Source organism: Acanthopagrus latus, chromosome 18 (assembly GCF_904848185.1).
Source record: "Acanthopagrus latus isolate v.2019 chromosome 18, fAcaLat1.1, whole genome shotgun sequence".
In the NCBI taxonomy this organism is placed as follows: domain Eukaryota; kingdom Metazoa; phylum Chordata; class Actinopteri; order Spariformes; family Sparidae; genus Acanthopagrus; species Acanthopagrus latus.
The window spans coordinates 24,507,923-24,529,808 of record NC_051056.1 but is presented as its reverse complement, the minus strand read 5'-3'; the positions used below and the strand labels follow the sequence as shown (position 1 = coordinate 24,529,808).

At 42.4% G+C, this 21,886-nt stretch overlaps 1 protein-coding gene across 5 annotated transcripts in view; it reads right to left on the bottom strand.

The window, feature by feature from the left end:
• The window catches only part of fgf13a (fibroblast growth factor 13a), a 109,141-nt gene that overhangs the window by 15,325 nt on the left and 71,930 nt on the right, over positions 1–21,886 (bottom strand). For 4 of the 5 annotated variants that reach the window (XM_037077351.1, XM_037077350.1, XM_037077353.1 and 1 more), the window contains 2 exons: positions 8,936–9,046; positions 2,922–3,025 (listed from right to left, as the gene is read on the bottom strand). In XM_037077351.1, the coding sequence (XP_036933246.1) occupies positions 2,922–3,025; positions 8,936–9,046 (215 nt within the window). Of the gene's footprint in view, positions 1–2,921; positions 3,026–8,935; positions 9,047–12,116; positions 13,055–21,886 lie in introns of those variants that run through there. The other variant, XM_037077352.1, reaches the window with a different exon arrangement.

The window sequence follows — 21,886 nt, the reverse complement described above, 5'->3', positions numbered from 1 at the left end:
AAAAGCTTCAAAGATCAGCACAGAAACCTGAAATATGAGACACCATATAAGAATATACAACTAAACAGAGGATATCAAAATTGGTCCACCTTGAGCTAAGGACAAAGTTTAAAGAAATCAGGATTGGTACCAGTAGTAGCTCTAATCTGGATCACTAAAACTGTTGATATAGCCCAGCTCATCTTGACAAACAATGAGGAAAAATGTGTTTACAATATCAATGAATAGCAGTAATAAGATAGAGCTTTTAAACTAAGGTTGCACAGTTAATCAAAATACTAATGAAATCATGCCAAGTATAAGGCATGGAAAAGGCAAACAAAACAGGATCCAGGTCAAAGCCTTGGGGGACACCACAAGACAGCGTTGCAACGACAACTTGAAAAACTGTCAAAAGAAGCACTTGGATTTGCCCAGTCATATCTAAACTCTGCCTAACGCAGACTTCAAACTACAGGATGGTAGTCCTGATTCTCCACTTGGCAACAGGTATCGAGATTGCCCCCCCCCCCCCCAAAAAAAAGGCCCCAGATCAGAGGCAAATTAGCACTTGCTGCTGTGAGCAACAATCCCCATTTGTGAACTATTCAAAGAGCAATCAGAGAGGTCACTGATGCCTCGCGGACACCCAAAAGATCAAGCAGGCGAATAATCTGGTTGTGTCGGGGAGCCATGCAATGAGCTACAGCCAATGAGAGCGGACGTGCCTCCGCTGTCGTTAGCCGCAACCCGAATTACGATGTCAAAGAAGACTTTGAGGAGAGCAGTTTCAGTGAAGAACAACGGACAGAAGAAAAACTGAAACGCATCAAGAATATTATGCTAATATAAAGGAAGTGTAAGCTGCTTAAAACCAAATTGTTTTTAGAAACTATAGCAACAATGGGCAGTTAAGCGGTAGGCCAATATTTCTGCCGCCTCTTTTTCTCATAGAGCTCTTTGCCAGCAGGATCCATCTTTATTAAATTAATCCTACAGCTTGCTGCATATGCTTAATTACTGACAGCCAAGCTCATATCATTAAAATCACTCACTAGGAGCTGTGGACTGCTGGGGAGCCGTGTTAAGTACAACGCATGAGTGTCTGTGTGTGTGTGTGTGTGTGTGTGTGTGTGTGCTGTGGGAAGGGGTTGAAGGAGTATGTTTTATTTCAATTATTCCTGCATATTCCCCCTCAGGAATGCTTAGCTGGGGCAACCCCCATGGATATGTTGTCAAATAAATGCTAGTGCTCATTAAAAATGTAATTACAGGCAGACCAAACAATCACCCGCCACAGTCGCTACAGTGATTATGCTGTCATTCTTTTGGTCTTACAAGTACTACGACGGATAAGATCTCTGTTTCTAAACATGACTGCTGGCTGCAAAATAAAATTGAGTTAGTAAATATATTTCTGTTGACAGCAGGTTCATTATGCCTCCCTGTCAGTGGTGCATCAGCTCATGGGCTACCAACTTCCTGTAATGATACATCCATATTTATACAGGTGCACAGGTTGGCAATGACATCCTGCGACAGGTCTTGCTGTTTTTCTGCTGATAGTGATATATTGCTGCTTGCTGTTGTAGCCATCTCCAGAATCTCAGTCTAAAACTGAGTATTTGTTGAACCTTTTCCATTGTATTTACTAAATCGAATGTACATGTACGTGTGTTTTAAGTGGATCAGTCCTCAGACCAGTGTCCGTGTTCCTTCTCAGATTGCTTATGAGCTCCCTTTAAATAGCCGAGCCTGATCTAACTGAATAACTATTTGCGTTTCTTTCTCATAAGTTTTGCTTCTTCCGTTGTCACATTACTGCCCGAACTACGAGCTAAATAATTTGTCAGTGGCAGCTGCAGAATAAAAAGCTACAAGATCATTAGGTTTCCTTCGCTCCTTCCGACCTTGTTTCTATCAATCACCATTGTGTCTGTCGCTGAGACCTTTACCGTACTGAACAATCTTTACTAATCTGACTATGAGGGTCGTCTGTTAACAGTGAATGTGTGTGTCTGCTGCACGCCCTCTGGGTGCACATCCAACCAGCCTGTCAGTCTCCTCACTGACGCCTGCCACACAATGAGATGGTGGCATTTGGGAGGAAGACTAACAGGGACATCATTCGGCCTGCAACTGAATTATTCATAACATTGCACATTTAATCAAAGATGAAGAGCCAGCTGCCACGTTTGGATATGTCACTGCTCCGCCCGCTTACACAATCCTTGAATTTTTTTATATCTACTATATCTATTATATCACAAGATGATGCTTCTCTTCCATCAGGGTAAATGTTATGGTGCCTTGGTGAGCACAGTGACAGTGAGTTACACATTGCAGTAAATATAAAGAAATAAAAGAGAAATCTCTGCTAAAACTCACTTAAATATGTGTTATTACATTTTCAGTATCTATGATCAAGGCTTATGTTTTTTTGTTGAGTTTCTTGCAGTCACACATCACCGTAGTAATTCAGATGTCTGCCAAGGACCTCACAGTCTGTGCACACAGCTGGACAAGGGATGTATGACAACATCATTGCTGGGATCAGCCGATAGAAGCTTGAAAATGAAATATCGCATCACCCTGAAATGAAAAGCTCAGCTGATATGAAGGTTGATAAGACGATGATTAACCGTGTGTGTGTGTGTGTGTGAACTGTTGACTCAATAGTTCTCTTACTTTGTCCGGTGAATGTCTACATTTTGAAAAGTGCATCTGCTAGCGAGCCATTACGATGCAAGTATGCAAAGCAATATGTTATTCCCACTACAGGAGGGAACAAATGTTGGCTGCAAATAGCTGGAAAAAAAATGTGCAAATGCATGTCTGCAAAATCCAACATCATGTGTCAATGAGCTTGACTAGAAAGTCTGCCACTAGGAGTAACACACATGCACACAAACACTCACGCGTATATTAAGTAAGACACTTACTGATGTGTACAAAAAGCCCTCACAGTTCATAGCCAGATAGAGTTTGGTCTGCACCCCCTGGATGGCCACCACTCGCAGCCCCACTGGAATAAGGTTGAACATGGCTGGAAAGAGATGAACAACAGACACAAAGAATGAACACGGCGTGCACTTTCATCTCCATTTGATACACTTACATGGTTAAATAAGAACATCTCGAAATAAACATTTATATGTTTACATTTTCATGACTGGCTTTGACACTTGAATTGAAATGTTTTCAGGACAGGGCAGCAGGTAAAAGAAGCTCAAAGTGTAGTGAGCGCTTTCAGGTTTACTGCGTATAATTCACCATGAAGGGGTTAAAACAGTTATTAGTGTCCCCCATCTCTGTCTGGATGGAAGAGTGAGTTATCAAAACCAAGCCACAAAAAAAAAAGGTACAACATAAGCTCAGGGACTCAGCCCCTCTCTCCTGAGACTGTTTCATAAAGCAAGTGAACAAAAATCAGAAACGAGAGACAGAAACAGAGGAAGGAGCTCACAATATTGTTGTATTCACACACAAGAAGTGAAATCATAGGCTGTGCATTGTTAAGGCTTAGTATCGCAAACACACTGTGTAGAATTTGTTGAGGTGGAAAGAAACCAAATGTAAAAAAATAATTGCGTAGCCAAATGTTGTTATCTCACAATGCTGCTCTCTCTATCCCGTCATCTCCGGCGTTATATATATGAGTGCAGGAAGGAAGCACTCACATAACTCTGTGCTTGGACTCAAATATACACACACACACACACACACACACACACACACACACACACACACACACACACACACACGCTGTATATGAACCTGTGTGTGATCATGGGACTGAGTCGTGAGGCTGAGAGAGCCAGCAGCGGTCCAGCTGGTCAATGGGGTTCACCGCTATCTAATTAATGTCATCCTGTACTGTATACGTGTGTGTGTGTGTGTTTGTATATGTGTGTGTGTGTTTCATAAGGTGCTGGCAGAGAACCCACGAGCTGAAGAGAGGGAAGCACATGAACATCCACCTGAAAATCTGTAGTCGTGCTTCTATCCCAGAAAAAGATACTTCTCGCCTTTTGTTCTGACTGTTGCTGGACGTTCTCCCAAACAGTGATGCCACCATCACTGCTGTGTTTTTTTATTTTTATTTTTTCACATTTTTAATTTTTTTTTCCCTTTTTGATAGGACCAATAATGTCCACAGGAGAATCATAACATTCATCACACTCTCCGCTCTTGATTGTTCAGACTGCACGATGTCATGTTAGGATACAAACACACATGTGAGAGTGCTGAGCTGTGAGTCAGAGTGTGTCCTTACTACAGTTCCCCTCGTCAACCACTTAGTAGATCCCTATCTGCAGATTCCTTTAAGTGCGCTATAGACGCTTTCTGATGGGCTATTTCATCTGCCCTTATCGCCTTAACACCGCAGACCTCCTTCTCGCTGGGCTCTCATTGTAAACAACAGCCATATGAATGCATAATGTATTTACTTGGTAGAGTAAACGGCTGGTGCCAGCACATTCTCGGTTCAGTGGAAAAGCATTTACGTCCAGGGATCGCTCGCTCTGTGGTTCTCAGCCGTCCTAACTCTCTGCTTCTCTATCCTTTCTCTTTCACAGTAGGTCTCTGCTTCTGTCTCTTTTGTTTCCTCAGTAACACATAGAAGGTTGTCTTCAGCGTACTCTTCATGTCCCCAGTGACACGTTTGAAATAATCGGAGGCAGAGTATGTCAACTGTACCAGCTAACAGATGTCAGGATTGTGGACGAGTCCCATGAGTCTAATTGGAAGCCTTTTGAGAATCACCCACACGGATGATGACTCGGTTGATCCGGAGCAACTTTTCCATAACAGACATCACAGATCTATACTGCATTAGTCGAGTGCGTTGTATAATACTATATAACAAGAAGAGTGTTTAATGTTGAGCATTTTTTTTATTATTCTTTTTTTAAACTGACTTCTTCATACTGATGGCGGAGGGTCATCTTAAATCTTATATTCTCAAGTACAGCATGTTTGAGTCACTTTGCTAACTAACTTCAAAATTGCAGCACTTCTGAAACCCATATAGTGACAGGCCTATAATGGTACAGCAGTCATAAGATGGCTCCCCGGGGAAAGACGCACCACTCGCTGTTTTGAAGCTTGACAAAATGACAAATTGGTGCATCTTTAGTGATGCCTGCTTTGGCAGCTATTTCCTGGGTAGCAGCTGCTGCCACTAAAATAAATATTTCAAACAGATAAGACCTGCTGTTTATAACTTCAATATCTGTGTTGTTTATATTGTTACTGTTACTAATGGAGCACATTTATTAAAACAATGATAATCTTATATTTGCTTGATTATGGGTGGCAACATCCTCTCTCACACCCAACATCAACTACACTCAGTCATTTCATTTAAACACAATTTCCTCCCGGAGAGGAGGAGTGAGGAAAGAACACGTAATTCGTTTGTTTAGGTAGTTTATATTCATTTGAACAAATGTCTGTTGGGAGCATTCTTCGATACTGCAGTGCGGAGGCGCTAAAAAAAACTTGCTAAAAAATCATTTTTACAGGTTACAGATGGCACTATCAGCAAACTTTTTTCTCAAGCACCATTGTTCAGATTGATCCGTCTTGGCTGTGTTGCGTTGAGAGCGAGCGAGGCAGTGCTTTCATAACAAAATCTCTCCTCAAAACTCAGTCAAACTGATAAGATTTGCAGACCGCTTCAGGTATGAATTCAACAAATTTGGGACCTGTGTAAATTGAATTTGTCTCTTTTTTTTCTTATGTGTGTGTCACATTTTTCAGATTTGATGATTTGGTTTCTTCCTCCCCCGAAACATCTTGCTCCGTGAGCGGTTCTTGTCTTTATAATTGCCCCCTTCTCGCTCTCCGCCGCTCACAGAGTTTTCTCCCTTCGTACTCCCACCACTGACGCACACGCACACATCTGCAGTCCACTTCATTTCAGAAGGATTACCAGGCTGTGCACTGATGGAGACTTTCAAGAGGGTAAACTCAATTACTTCCTGCCTCCTAGAAACACCTGAGCACAGTGAAGAGGCTGACAGGGCCACCACCCACTCACAGACCTTTCCCAGCGCAGAGAGCCAGGTGGACTGTGAAGGGCGACGAGGCCTGATGGACATTTTTCCTGATTGCTTGCAGGCCAACTCGGAGTCATGACCAATTCAGTGGGACAACAAACCTAAAGGTGCCGAGCTATCGCCTGTGAGCAGCATGACTGCAATAAGGGCAGCCTAAACATGACAGCACGACGTAGCTTTGGGAGCTATAATATAAGCCGTTGTGACAACATTACACAACACTTCTGTGCACGTATCACTGCTCAAGTGCTGTGGATCTGCATGTGAGATAAGTGGGTTACTTTAAGAAAAGTGTAAGGCTTAAATCAGGTAAATAATGTAAAACTCTTTTGATTCTACGACTTGATTTACTGTCGGAATGGAAATTTGAGACAATTATTTCCATTTTTATATGGTTTCATGTGATTTACACATCAGACGACTTGCCAATTTCTTTGACTATGTCTGGGATCAACATTATCTCCAGTCTTGCTGACAATAAATTGGAAAATTGTGCATTTTACCAAATCTGCAGATTCTGAACTTTCACAGGTATTTACAAAGAAAAGGTATAAAAGCAATGCATGGAGGACAAGACTGTGAATAGACTGTGTTTTGAACACTGCAACTGTACTTTCCTTCTGCCAAACAAAGAATACATAGTTGCCTTATAGTGCTGTCTTTTTTTCCTTCGGGGACTCAGTGGGTTTGCTCAGTCGTGATGCAACACAAGAAAACATTTGATACTGTGTGAAATGGGAAATAAATCATTGGGATTTATGAAACTTGTGATTTGTTTATTTCTGACTGTGTTTGCTTTCCTAATGAAAATGTCACAGAAATATCGAAAAACGTCTTTACCACAGGCAAAGAGCCAAGTCTGTCCTCTCAGCAGCAGTACAGTGCAAAGATCAAATTCTTGTTTTCTGTGTGTGTGTGTGTGTGTGCATTTGAGTAGGTCCTCTCCCACCATCACAAGACACCAGTAGCTCCAAGAGGACTGCGCTCTCCGTCGCCATGGAGACAAGCGCACCCAGCGCCTAACAACGCTATTTTTGGAGCAGTGCAAAGAGCTTCACTCTTTTCTCCTTTTTCCTATTCAGCTGCACTCTTTAATTTTCTCTTCAAAAAAAAAAACTATTCTGGTGCCAGCGCGGGCCAGTTGTTATGCAAGTCATAAGAAAAAAAGTGTGTCCGTGCAGCCATGACGGGCGGGCTGGTCTGTGTGAGAAGTATAATATCGCGTGTGTGCACGTGTGTGTGTGTTCGTGTGTGTGTGTTTGTAAAAGTCGTAATGTCATTATTTTAGTTTCTACTCCTGCACGTACGCTAGTTTGCTCTGTGTAGTGGTTAAGTTGTTTTGCTTTGACAACATCCCACTTGCACAGAGCTGCTATTTATACGCAAGATACACACACCATCTCCACCGAGGGAGTAATTGAATGCAGAGGTACTAATTCAGACTCTCCAGAAGTGTTTACATCCGCTTAGTGTCGGGATTACGCAGCAAGTTTTACATGGGAGCTGTTCCGGTGTGCCATGCAGATCTTGTCCTCAGCTGTATTGTTTTTTTTTTTCTTTATTGGGGCAAAGTGGAGTTCACAAAGGTCATTAACCACTATTGTTCTATTGTTTAAAAGCATGTCGTGTTCACAGAGCTGTCTTAGTTTTTTAAGGTGATCTATTTCTGCTCTACTGTGGCTGTGCTGTTACTCTTCCACTGATCTCCTCTTTATTCTGTATATTGGAAAACAAAGAGTAGGTGGGTGTAATGGCAGCGATAGGGACACATCAATACATAGTATACGACACAACCGGCTCCCCCCACAGAGGCAAGCGTGTAGGGGGTAAAAAGCCAATCATCATTTGTGTTCAGGCTGCCATAGGACGACTAATGATTAGATTACATAAAAAAACAGATACTGTGTACTGCTGCAGTTAAAATGCACTGGAGAAGAAAGAATTGTCGTATTTCCTCTGTACAGGGAACCAATACTGTTTATCCACAGGAGTGGAAGTTCAAACAATTCTGAATGCTGTTCCAGACCAAAATCCAGCAATCCAGATGGTAAATTCACCATTTGTAATCTCATCTGAGTGAGTGTCTCTCTTAAAGAAACACTCACTGCAAAAAAAAATAAATAAATAAATAAAATACATAATTGTCCTCTTACCTGTAGTGCTGTTCATCCATCTAGATTGTTGTGATGTGAGTTGCTGAGTTTTGGAGATGGCGGCCTGAGAGGTGTCTGCCTTCTCTCGAGTTTAATTACACTAGATGATACTTGGCTTGTTGTGCTCGAAGCTCCCAAAAAAATACATGGGGGGGGGAAAGTTTAACAACAATGGCTCTTTCCAGAAATCATGACCCATGTTGATCCATCTACTCGTGAATGAGAGGCTTGCTCACCGAGCTAGCTGAAGCTCCAGCACAGCTGAGGAGGATAACGTCAATGATTACATCTCGTGCTGTGTTATGGCTGAACTGTACATCAGGTCCGACCTGAAACTGCTCGAAGCAAGTGTCTGGGTTGTCTCAAGGAAATGCATTTGAATGAATTTTGGCACTTTGAGCACCACAAGCCGCTCAATTTCCATTCTATTTGTGAGGCAGACGTCTCAAAAACCTGCCAACTTACACCAAATTAATCTGAATGTATTCGTAGCACTACAGGTAAGAGGAAAAATATGTTGTTTTTTTTATTGAGCTGTCCATTTAAACTCATTAAAAGGGCGTGAATTTGATGCTCAAGCCACAATGTTGATACTCTATAAGTTTATATACAGCTAATGCCTTCCTGTCTGTAGCAGATGATGACAGTAGTGACTTTAATGTTCCCCCTGCCCAAAAGCACATCATGGCAGTGAGTGTACAAAAAATGAGGAGAACAAAATACTGGAGGGAAACTTACTGTAACCATTGTCTTCCTCCTTCGTTCCATCAATGGTTCCATCCGCCTGCAGCTGCAGGTGGAAACCTTGTCGACTGTACAGCTTCGTCACGATCCCCTTCAGCTGGGGCTCTGTGGAGGCAGAGGGGGCACAGAGACAGGAAGACGGAAAGAATGAAACCACAGACTGGGAGAAAATCCTGAATGTAGCGGCGCGATGTCACTCGTTGCCTTCCAGAGGGACATTTTGAAGGCTTCGGTTTCACTTTATTGCTCGCAGCCATTTTGGAAGTCACTGGAGCCACAAAATCCAATTTAGTCGAAGGGTAGTTAGGCCGAGTGGAGCCGAGGTGGGCTGAGACACCTGTCAGTCGAGCAAACAAGACCCAAACTCAACACCATTAACATGTCAGAGGAGGCTAATTCATCCTTGAGACCTGTTGTGGAAAAGAGATTAGAGACTTTTGAAAAAGGAATCTTGTTCGATGGTTTTGTGGTCAAGATGTTGCGGCCATTAGACGAGGTGCAGCCTGAGATATTTCAACTAAAGCTTGACCACTCAATCATGGTGTCTGCCTCTTTGCCACTATCCTATTCTATATTAACAAATAAAGTAAGACATTTGATGGACCGGGAAAAATCATCTGAGATTTATAGAAATTGACGATAAAAGTGTGGCAATCTGTGAAAGCTGACAAAGTCTTTCTCTCTTTCCTCTACAGTGACTAAAAAAGCAGCTCATGTGGCTCGACAACAGGGAAATAAGACCACAGATGGACAATAGCAAAAAGTATCAGATTTAAAAATGGCTTCAGGCGGCGTGTGGTGGCTCAGTGGTCTAAGACGGACGAGGAAATTTCTCGCGTGTCACCATCGGTTTCTCTCTCTCTATGCCTCCCGGTAGAATATGTAGAATATCTGAGAAATATCTCGCAAAAACCTGCATTGATTCCCAGAAAATCACGATAACATGTTCAGGAGATGTGCAAAAAAATGTGCAGGATTCTGAAGTGAAGAAGCAGCTGTATTTTTCAAAAATCGGTTTGAAGATATAAGACCAAGACTAAATGTAAATATAGACTTTTGAAAATAGTTATAATTTTACTTATAAAAGGGGGGAAATGTTCACTATTATTAACGTCACTCAGTCCAGAAGACAATCGTTTCAACAGGCAGATGATTTAGTTTGGAGGTGTCCATGTAGTCTGTCTGTGTTCCATCAGTGGTATGTCTGATGAGGGCTAAGTGCTCTCCATTCCCTGGTTACTGTCCCTGGTGGAGTGTCCTTTACTGTGGTTAACCACACCTTTCATCTATCCTTTCATCTCACTTACCTTTCAGTACTGCCACGTCTAGCCTTACCAAGGTTACTCTTGCTGCAGAGAAGGGTAACTGACTTCCTGCACTCGTACTATTGTGACGATTTTGTTGCAAAAACTTGTTACGATTTCATTATCGACTTACGACACGGATGATTCTCACACACGGACATCCACTGAGAAACGTACGCATGTCAGCGAGTGTTGTAAACACACAGGAACGTGACTCCGCAGGGCTGCAACTAACAGTTATTCTTCATCAATTATTCTGCGGATTATATTCATAATTAATGCTCTGTCTCGAAAACTTTCAAAATGCTCACCACAGTTTGAACCTACATCTTCAAAATGCCTTTTCTGCCCTGAAATCTTAAAGACTCTTCATTTACTGTCATAAATGACTCTAAATAACTTTCATTTTCATTATTATTTAATCTTCTGATCGTCACTCCAGAAAATGTTTTCTTTAAAATGTCAAAAACTTGCGAAAATTGATCAGACTTTCTCAGAGCCCATATTCACGTTTTTAAACAACTTCTTTTGTCCAATTAACAGTCTGAAACACATTTACTGTCATGAATCACAAAGCAAAGCAGCAAATCCCCAGGAACCAGCAGATGTTTGACGTTTTTGATTGGAAAAAAATGACTGAAACGATTAGCTGATGATTAAAATAGTTGCTAATTTTCTGTAAATCTACTAATCACTGCTGCTCTGTGACCATGTGCACGATACGTTACCAGACAAACTACATACACAGTCCACACTGCCAGTTTCCGTTGTGTTTGGTGAAGCACCATGTGTAAGTCACACACAGACAACGCCTTCTTCTTGGCACTCGACACTTCCTCCACAGGATAGAAATGGAAATTGGAAGTGAGAGGGGTGCAAAAAAAAACAAACTAAAAACCCTGGAGGATAGTTATTGCATAAACATGCACCTTAACCTGAGTAAAGCTTGGGAAGAAAATCACAGAGCTGAGTCCTTCTGTCAGCACACATCCAGACAGTGGACAGGACGGACACAGAGCTGAGCTCTGGGCCTGAGTAAGATGTGATCAGATCACAGATATGCAGCCGTGGTCACTTCCGCTCTGGGATATGTAGGAGAGCCGGGTGCTTCAGGCTGCAGAGACACACTTCTGTCACTGCAATCACCCTGAACCTGGACTCACACGTCTGGGAATACACCTTTAATGTCTTATAAGGGTATACTTCTAATGCTTGTCATTTAACTTTGAGATGTGACAGCTGCCACTAAGTATTTTTTCAGTTGACAAACAACTTGGTGGCTTGACTGTGTGAGGAAATTTTATTCTAAATCTAAATCTAAATTTTATTCTGAATAAGAGTCTGGACGCGACTGTTTAAATCTGTGTCGTATTGCTCTTATTTTAGCTTGATGATGAAACTACAGTATATTCAGGCTGTGATCTTCTCAAGTGCACCGTGTGCTGATGGTATTTATACGTTTTAGTAACTGATAATACAGAAAGAAAGTGACGATGTAGTTTCATTCGAACAGTGAATAATAACTCCTAAGTGACAGTGAAGTCTTTCCAACACAGACTGAACGTGTCCCTCTGTTCTTGTTATCTCTGTGTGGACTGACTAAGCAGACGGTGAAGGATGAAGCGTCGGTTTAATATCTCCCTCAGAGCTGCCCGACATGTCCGAGGTGAGCTCTCTGTGGACGAGCAGCATCAGGGAGCCCCCTCATCCTCACACCAACTCCCGCACACTCATTAATCCCTTCAATCTTAACGGAAATACAGAGCAGTGCTCAATTTACACATCCCACTTGGTATACAATGGCAGCCTACAGCAGATGGAGACTCAGTGATGATGAGGGACAACAGCCCTGATGAAATTGCACCACAGACCTGGTCTTCTCCGTCGCCTCTTCTTGGAGCCAAAGAGTTTGACCCTGGAGAAAACATTTAGTCGGCTGGGTTTCTCGCAGCCTCCCTTGGCTTTACTGGGGCTGCTCACGCAGCGGCAGGCATTAGTCTTCTCCCGCTCCCTCGCCTGCCTCTTCTGCCTGATGAGGGAGCTGGCGATCGCTGCAGCCATGGCCAGTTTGGCTGCGTTCTGGGGAAAAAAAACTTCCGGAGAAGCGTGGAGATAATCTCACCCTCAAAAAAACGTCCAGGTGTGGAAGGGAAAAAAACAACAACCTACACAGAATCGGTCAATAAACGGAATTCGCCAAGTGGGAAATAAAAGAGTGGACAATAAAATAGTCCCAGTGGAGCGATAAACCCGGTTAGATAATGTCCAGATGAATCATGTTTTCATCGATTCGGGCGTTATTCAGGACTGGTCCGTTGTAGCTCCAAGAAAGAAAAAGTGAAACTTAACAAAAAAGAAAAAACGCGCGTCCCACCGTGAAGCTGCATGTTCCTCCTCTATCATGTTCTCGGCATCAGAGCCAGCGCGCACAAACCCGGTCTCTGTGAGCGCTTCTGCATCATCCCACTGAACTACATGGCCGCGCACATGGTGACAGTCGTGAATGAGCCTCGCTGCGCAGCTACAAGGATGGAGACACCTGTTTGCAGCCGGGAGGAGTGTGCGCGCTGCTCTTTACGCGCTTCCCTCGTGATCTCCACCACCCTCTGGAGCGGCTGCTGTGAGGGGGAAAAAAAACGACTTTTACGCCGCGTTTCTCCAAAAAGGCAACGCACCGGGACGTGAACGCATCACTCAGAGGATCCCATTTGTTTTTCTCTCGTTTTATTTTGCTTTATTTTTTTCCGAGGCGAGGCAGCGCTTAGGTGTGCGAGCGGGAGGCGCCAGCATCCGAGCCGAGCGCAAAGCACAGACTCAGCTGAGGTGCTGAGAGCATCCCGACCTGGAGGACGAGCGGTGGGGAGGAGGGACAGGACAGGACGGTGGGGGGCGAGTCTAACTATGGTGAGGCACACAATCTGCACATGTGAGACACTTCATGTAACATATCAAGGGGCGGAGGTGGTGGAGGAGAGGAGAGGAGAGGAGAGGAGAGGAGAGGAGAGGAGAGGGGGGAGAGTGGCCACAGATTTCGGATACAGGACTGGACAGAAAGTATCCGGTACAAGTTTTACAACATTCAAGAAAACTACAATCCCATTTTCAGGATGATTAACTAAATATTTCTCACTTTGGCATGTAGATATGATTAAAAACTGCAGCAGGATATCAGCTGTGATGCTGAATATTGTGGAGTAATGATGGAAGTAATGATTTTGTCGTATGAAATGAGATCAAACGACATCTTACATTCCCAGATAATGAATATTAACTTCCACTCCAGTAAAAAAACATGAATATGTTTGCCGCCCCACCTTTAGAGACGTCTGTCTTCAGATAACTTTTACACATCGTGTGTCATCATAATACACAGACTAAAAGTTTCTGAGGTCTCAGTCATTTCCACCTCTGACTGTGGACCTCCACACTCTTCAGTCCTGGATGGAGCGCATTAAAAACAGCCTTAGCCAATGGTGCCATCTACAGTCCTCACACTAAAACTGTCCTGGACGTTTTTATTTATTTCCTCTGATTAATAATAGACGCCTGTGAACACACCTCAAGATGGATTTTGCGTTGTGTAAGTATGAGGCGTCGCGCAATTAAGTCTGAAATCTCACGAAAGAGAAATAAATAAAATAAATGACTGTGAAACTAAGAGATAACAACTAAAATATAAATCCCCTACATGAGTTCTTAATGAATAAAAGCTTTTTAATCAAGAGGAGTTTAAACTCCAGCACATTTGTACAGCAGCAAAAACTTCAGCACCCCGGACAGCTCCAGGAGGGCGCAGAGAAAAGCAATCTCCACTTAACCAACTAAATAAATGTCTTATAAACACATCCAGCATTAATAAAAGACATGAACAATGTCACTCAAGATAACGTGGGTGTTCTTGTCCCAATAAAATGTAAAAAAAAAAAAAAAAAAAAAAATGTGGGAAATAAAGAGAAAAGAAGCCGACCCGACTTCAAGAACAGGAACATCAGCCTACCTGAAACTGATTTTCTCAAAGGGAAACTCATGATGGTCTACAGCGGAGCAGACACACAGCGGGAGACTCTCAGTCCTGCTGCAGTGGAGTGAAGTGGAGTGGAAGGAAGTGTGCGATCAGCAAACTTCAAACCATTGTCAGACAGCTGTCAGAGGCGTAGTGGAAAGAGAAAAGCATCGAGGCGTGGCCACCGGCAGGAAGATCATTACAGGACATTAGCGACGCGCCATTATGATTCTAAAACGCTCATTAAACTTTCATTTAGAGGTCTTGTCGGACGCGTTGTTCGCCGGCACTGCTGTGCTCTGCGGGGCCGGATTGAAGGAAAAGTGATCGAAAATGAAGGCTGAGACTTCCTTCTTGGGGCAGAGAAGACTTTGCTCTCATGTTACAAAAAATGATGTAAAATGATCCGATAATGCGCTGACTAAACCGGTTATGCGGGCCCGTCTGCTTTCGACTGAAAAAAAAAAGAGAAAAATATCGATGGACAGTCATCAGAGACGACATGCATTAGGCAGAGTGTTTTTGTTTTGTTTTTTCCCCTTTTCTGTTCTGTGGAAATGTACACGCTGTTTTTTTTTCTAAAGAAAATTGAGCAAATATGACACTGTTTATCAACCTCACTGCACAAATTACTGTCAACACAATGGATGCAGTGTCCTGTGTGTGTGTGTGTGTGTGTGTGTGTGCTCACAGATCTGCCTCATATCAGCCCAATTATTTAAAACACAAGTACACGTTGAGCGTAAAAGGCTCTTTATAGGTGTGACGATGAAGGTAAAAGCAGATGAACTGATGCACTGGATGCAGTGATGGTCTAAACAATGAGCTCAGTGAGCCTTACAGTACTCAGCTGTACATGTGAGGGTCAGTACACACCACTACCTACTGACTGTACACAGCTCCAAACACTAGATGGAGCAAGTGGACCGGCTATCAGCAGCAGCATGTTCAACCCCTTCAAGGGAAAACTCAGTCCACACATGAGTTCACATGACTGAACGTGGACCTTTTTTTTTTAACCAGAAGCTGAATTTATGATTCAGTCACAAGTTTTGCCGTCGGTCTTTTTCACATGATTTAGCAGCTGAACACTCGAGATGTTATGTGTTAAGTAGTGTGACTTGACTCAACTGATTTTCAATTAGAATCCATAATTTCTTTGGATTTAAATATTATCATTTATGATTTTTGTTAAAAGTTTGTTTTGTATAATGGTAAAAACTGTTAATCAAAGAACTATTGTTGACTGAAGGCATTTCTATACTGCCTAACTATCTAATATCTGACTGCATCAGAGTGGAGCAACAAATCAATTAAGCCACAAGTGCATAACAATAAATATTTCATTCCGAGTGATAATGTAAGACGCTGGCTGGTCAGCCGTGCAGGAAGCCGGCTACAGATATATTGATTTAACAAGGAGGGATGTGGCTTCAGTGACACGAGACCTGCGGCGCTGCTGGACCGATAAAAGCATTTGTTTTCCTTTTTACTGTCAGAGAGGGATGGAGGGAGTCTGACCTTTAACCCCCCGCATGGTCTAAGATAACATGGTCGCCAAAGTTGTTTCAAGGTTGAGCGCAGCTTTATAGAATCATCGTAACTGAAGAACAGCCGGGACCTCATATATATAGTAGTGATTGTATCCATAGCTGCAATCTTTACTATCAAGAAGGTGTTGTTTTTTTTTTTTTTAATACAACCGAGAGAAAAGAGCGATCCTCGCATGCAGCAGAGCAGTTTGATTTATGAGCGAGCGGTCGAGGAATATGGAAAACATTCTCGACAATCCCCTTGTGAAGCTTATTTTCCTTTTCTCCCATGATAATCTAAACGTACTCACTGTAACATTATTCATTTGTTCAGCCAGGAATGTTGTAGTGCTTCAGTAATCAATACCGCACAATTACCTCTTCTTCCTCTTCCATCTCCTTCTCCTCCGGCTAACAGGAAACCTCATTTTTACACGCCAAAATCATTTCTGATTGAGTTATTAAGTATTTTACGCTTAACTGTTTCTGCAAGACTCCTTAACAGAAACAAAAATTTTTTAAAAAAAAATTGAAATGAAAATGTTTTATTAATATTGTCATCAAGCTCACGACTAAAACCACACTTTATAGAGAAGGTGCCCACTATTACTGTGTATCACATGCACTATATACTGTAAAGAATCAGTGGCAGTACTTTGCAGCACAGTAATACTTTTGGTCATCACTGTGTATTAGACATATGGTGGTCCCTATCCTCGTATATATCTGTACGCTTCTACTGCACTCCGGAAAAAGCTGTGTAGTATACATCTATACGGCCTGATTTACTCTGCCTGGCACTATCCGATACCTCTAATCCTGCCAACGAGCAAACACACACAGGCAGATCTCAACACAAGCAGAAGCAGATCCCAGGGGTTTTTTTTTTCTTTTTTTTTTGTTGTCGCTCGAGTCGTCCCCGCTGCTGATAAACCTCAGCCATCACTCAAGCAGACAGTGGGGCCCTTTAGTAGGATGGGCTGGTTTCATCACTGACAGATGGGAGGACAGAGAGAGGTGACGAGAGTCGGGCTGCATTGTGCGACAGCGACGCTAATCAAACGCCCAGGACGATATTAAAAGAGAGTCCAAATGTGTGAAGGCCTGATAATGTCCATCCCGCCGTTGGTGCCTTTTTCTTAGCAGCAGCCGCGCAATGATGGGGACGGAAAAATAAGAAATGGCATTCAGTGACAAAAGTGGAACTTTAAATAGACGAGATGTTAAGAAATCAGGGTAAAAACAAATGCCTCTGATTTTCAGTGTCAGAAGAGAATATAGCTCCAGTCCCATTTAGTCTCTTTTGTCTGTTTTTGTGAGACAAAAGTGGACTATATTTATATTTGACTCCTTAGAAGTTTACCAAAGACTTTTAAAGTGCTCATTTGCAAGTGAAAGTCAGCCGCTGATGAGCTTTTCACTTGCTGTGATGTAAGAAAATCAAAGCTGTCAGACGAGAGATGACGAGGTGCAGGTGCAAAGAAATGTTTCCACTTCGACGGATTCAGACACAGGTGAGTCTGAGTAACCTACGACTACAGACTCTGTAAATAAGACCAGCAAAAAAAGACACAAGGACATTCATACACACACACACACACACACACGGAGGAGCTGCCTCTGTGTTTCTGTGTTGTGTTGTGTGTGTCTGTGTGTGTGTGTGTGTGTGTGTGCTTTAGATGCTTGTGTAGCAATATGCCATGGGTACATTAATTACTGTAGTGCCCCAGAATGCTAGTCTACTGTGGCCTCCCGGGGGCACCTTCACTGCGCTTACACACAGGCACACACACAGGCACACACACACACACACACACACACAAACAGTGAGAGAGTGAGAATGTAACTGGGAATAGCTGAAAGCATTCAGTTGGGTCAGCTGCCATCAAGACGCACTCGTGGTGTGTAGGGAGGGGGTTCGAGAACCAGTTCCAGCTGAGAAACCGTCCACACAGTTCAGTCACACGTCTCTGAGCTTGTCGATGCTTTTATCGATGCTGGCGTGTTTTTCTGAGTTTCTCAGTTGCACATTTCAAAACAGCGATATGCGAACAACTTGGTTCATGTGATGTCGCCGTGTTGGTGTTGTTTCTAGAGTATCATAATAAATGTATCTGCAGGACCGTCATTGCAACTGAGCAAAAGGCAAAAACTAAAACTAAAAATCTACATTTTAAAGCAAGAGGTTGTATTGGACCAGGTTAAGTACAGGACTCCAAGCTTTGTGTGACGTTATACTGTTGACTTATTACTTCAACATTAAATCTCTTTTTTTCTCATTTTCTCTTTTTCTACAGTTTTCCTGCAGTTCTTTGAGGTTTAGGCAACTGAAGTACTTGGTTTCATTTAGAAAAAGATGGTTTGGGTAAAACAGAACAATCCACACAGACTTCTTCTATATTTCCATCTTTTTCCCTAAGTCACGTAACTATGACATTACAAGAACCAGACTGGTCAGTGCTCTTAATAACGTCCGTAAACTGATAATAAAAGAAACCCATGCTTTTTCTACTCTATTTCTTCACTGTGTCAGGACTCAATTAAGGAATCGGTTAAGAATCTGAGAGATAAACAGAATCGATAATCGCATTAGTATCACTAACATCATATCAGTTCCCATCACTAATGTGCATAACATGTGCAATAAACTCTACCAGTATGCCAAGAGTAGTGTCCGAAGCTACAGCACACCTGTTTAATAATAAAACATATAATGCTGAGTGTATTATGCATCTGTTGACAGCTCAAGATAAGATTATGATCGGATGCACTACGGCTTTCACTTCTAAAAGATCTGTTTACAAAAGACTCAGACTCTTCTTCACGTGATAACTCTGATAACATAGTCCTGAGAAAAAGCACCTGAGAGTGTGAGGACCGCATGTCTTCACACAGACCCATAAGGTCCCTGCACCCGCTGCTCTTCCCACCTCTGGCCACTAGAGAGCAGAACTCCAGAGTGAATGTGGGAGACAATGAGCCCTGCGTGCTGCTGAGGGTTGAGTGCCTGTGTTGACCTTTTGTATTATTAAATATAACCAAACAATTAAGCTATCTTTTCTCATTAATAACCCGGGGCTATCGTGGTAACACCCAGGGTTTAATGAATTTCAAAATTCATGGAGAAAAGTGGCCTCCAAGGGCAAACACTGAATAAATGGGGAGGTTAACCTTGCTCGCGGTGTGTAATGGAGGGCAAAGTTGCACACTGGCATTCTGCCCCTGATTAAATCAAGATATTTAATGTTTTAACACGTGAATATCTTCACAGAGCACTGGAGACTGCAGTAGCGGGATTTTTTTAGTTTTAACCTCTTGGTGCAGAGCGAAGGGATGAAGTGAAATATTATCGGGGGGGAATAAAGAATGATCTCTGATAAGCATTCAGTCCCTTTGGCAGCGTTCTGCTGGCTGTCTGCTCTTTGTGCGTGTGCTGGTACAGTAAATCCACTACAACAGCAGCTCGCAGCGTGCTAGGCCACCAGTTCCATAGTGATACCACGCGTTACTATGGAGACTGCACATACGTAAGAGGGTGTGTATGAAAGATGGAGAGAGAGAGAGAGCGCTGAGAATGGGGGTTGGATATTACAGAGCAAGAAAGCATCAGTCACTCAGGGGTCCAGCAGAGGAGGAGGGGGGAGGGCTGGGATACAGTCACGGCTGGCTGGCAGACTCATGGCAATGATTGTGTGATCTATCCCAGCCCGGGGGAAAGCAGAGGGCTGTGTTCTGGACATGAAAGCCAGGATTCAGTAGACTGAAACTGGAGGGACACGAGTCCCATTATTTCTCCCAGCAGGTAAACCAGGATGATCTTCACCTTGGGGACAAACAAGCGACACAGGCTGAGGGTAGAGACAGAGCCCACAACTCCGTCATGGGAGCGCCACTGAGGAACAGTTATGACACAATGATTAAGACAGTGGAGCTCTTTAAACTACCGCGCTTCATTATTTAGTGTTTTAATCTGTGCCGAAAGTGAAGGAATAAAGAAAGTCTGATTTACTAACAGGGTAGGTTGACTTGTTTTCAGTCACAGTGAAAACAGCATGAAAGACAAATATTCTCCAACATCAATACTGTGTCAACGAAAGGAAATCTGAGCAGTGTGCCAGCCTGCTCCTCATTAAATCAGCACCAGCTCCATCTCATTTCAAAACTCCAAAACTAATTAGGAGTAGACTGAATGCCTGGCATTTGCCGTCCAACCTCTCACCTTTGTCTAACAACTGGCTTTAAAGTCTCAGTCTACTGATCAGCGCTGCCATATTTTCTCTCACGCAGAGAGAATCGCAGCAGATATTTCTGTTGTCGAAGTGAAAGGAGCACAACTCTATTTTGCACATCAATGAAAGCTAAATATGGCACTGAAACATAGAGCTGAAACCATATCGGGAGTTGAGCATCTGCCAGTGTCTTTGTACCTGTTTGGCTGATAACGACGCAAATAGACGATGAGGGCGCGCCGCCGAATACATTTTTTTTTTTTTTCATTTGTAAGATTTGCATTTTGAAAACTGCACCTTCACAGCAAAATACAAGAATGATGGCGTGGAAAAAGGTTACGATGAGCTCAGACAGTGATATTACACTTAATCTTCATTCATGTGTTCTTCAAATGAGCGCATAATAAATATATAATATGTAATACAGTACATATATATGCAGTTTATTGTGTAAATATGACATTTTAACCACTAACCTCAGACTGGTGTTTATTGTGATTCTAATAGGTCAGTGGGATTGAGGACATTACAAACACAAGGCCATAATGACATTGTAACAACAGCTCTAGGGTGCGACTATTTTGGTCGCATGTGCATCCAAAAAACATTGTCGCCTGAAATTTAGCAGTTTATCTTTTAAACAATTGCGGTTATCACTGTTTCTTGTTGAGTTGTGATTTGAATTAATAAACCTATATTTATTTATTCCAGTTTACAATAATTTACAGAACATTTAAAATCAAATTAATGAATTTATTATTAGATGCATCAAAATTATATGCTAGTGTGCACCAGTTAGGTGCACCGGTGCTACCAGTGTAAAGAGTTAGCCTGGAGCCCTGTATATTGGTTTGTTTGTTGAGTTTTTCTGTTATATTTCTGGGAAAAAAATCAGCTCGATGTTGAATAAGCAGTGTAGAGCTGCAATAATAAGTTGATATATCAATTACTCTATGGCAAGAATATTAATTGCCAACTATTTTGATAATTGATTAATCATTTGAGTCATTTTTGCAGCTTATTAAATGAAAGGATTCGCTGCTTTTCTTGACAGTGAATACAGGTTCTTTGCTTTTTAGGCTGTTGGTTGGACAAAAGAAGTCATTTAAAGACATCACTTCAGGTCAGGTCTGGAAAAGTCTGACGGGCCTTGGGTAATTTTATAGTTGCATTGATTAATCTACTAATCATGACAAACGACAGATTAATCGATAATGAACATATTTTGCACCCCATGTGGAATTCCAATTAGGGGGGCTTTAAAATGTGTGTAAAATGAAACAATACAATTTTAGCTACATGCATCCTGATCAAATCAATCAAAGCAACATTCTGTAGAAAATTGGCATTTTGTGTGATTTGGCGCCCCCTACAGTTTCTGAGTGCAACACCACTGTTGTAAATACACAATCTGTCAGATGTGATGTAGGTGCTGACTACAGACAAACCTCATCACATCACAGCAGTGTTATATGCTGAAAACTTTGTATCTTGAAGTAAAAGTGTGTGACGCTGTGATCCAGCCCTCTCACTGAAGTTGCACAGTGCACAAACAAGTGATAGAGACACCGTTCATCCTGTTACAATAGACTTCTTTAACTGTACTTGTAGATGTTTGGGAGTAGATCCTATCAGCTTCTCCTCACACATATTCACCGCAACTGAAACAAAAGTTGCCCTTAGTTCAACTGCATGTGAAGGAGATTGTTACAGTGTGGGCTTTCACATGCCACGCTATGTCCTCTTTGTGTCCGTAAATGTGTGTGTGTATGTATCTGTGTGAGTATATATGTGTGTGTGAGGCAGTAATGACGTGGAGAAACCTCAATCAGAGGCACCAAACGGTGTGTGAAATGGGCAGAGTTCAGACGGCAGCC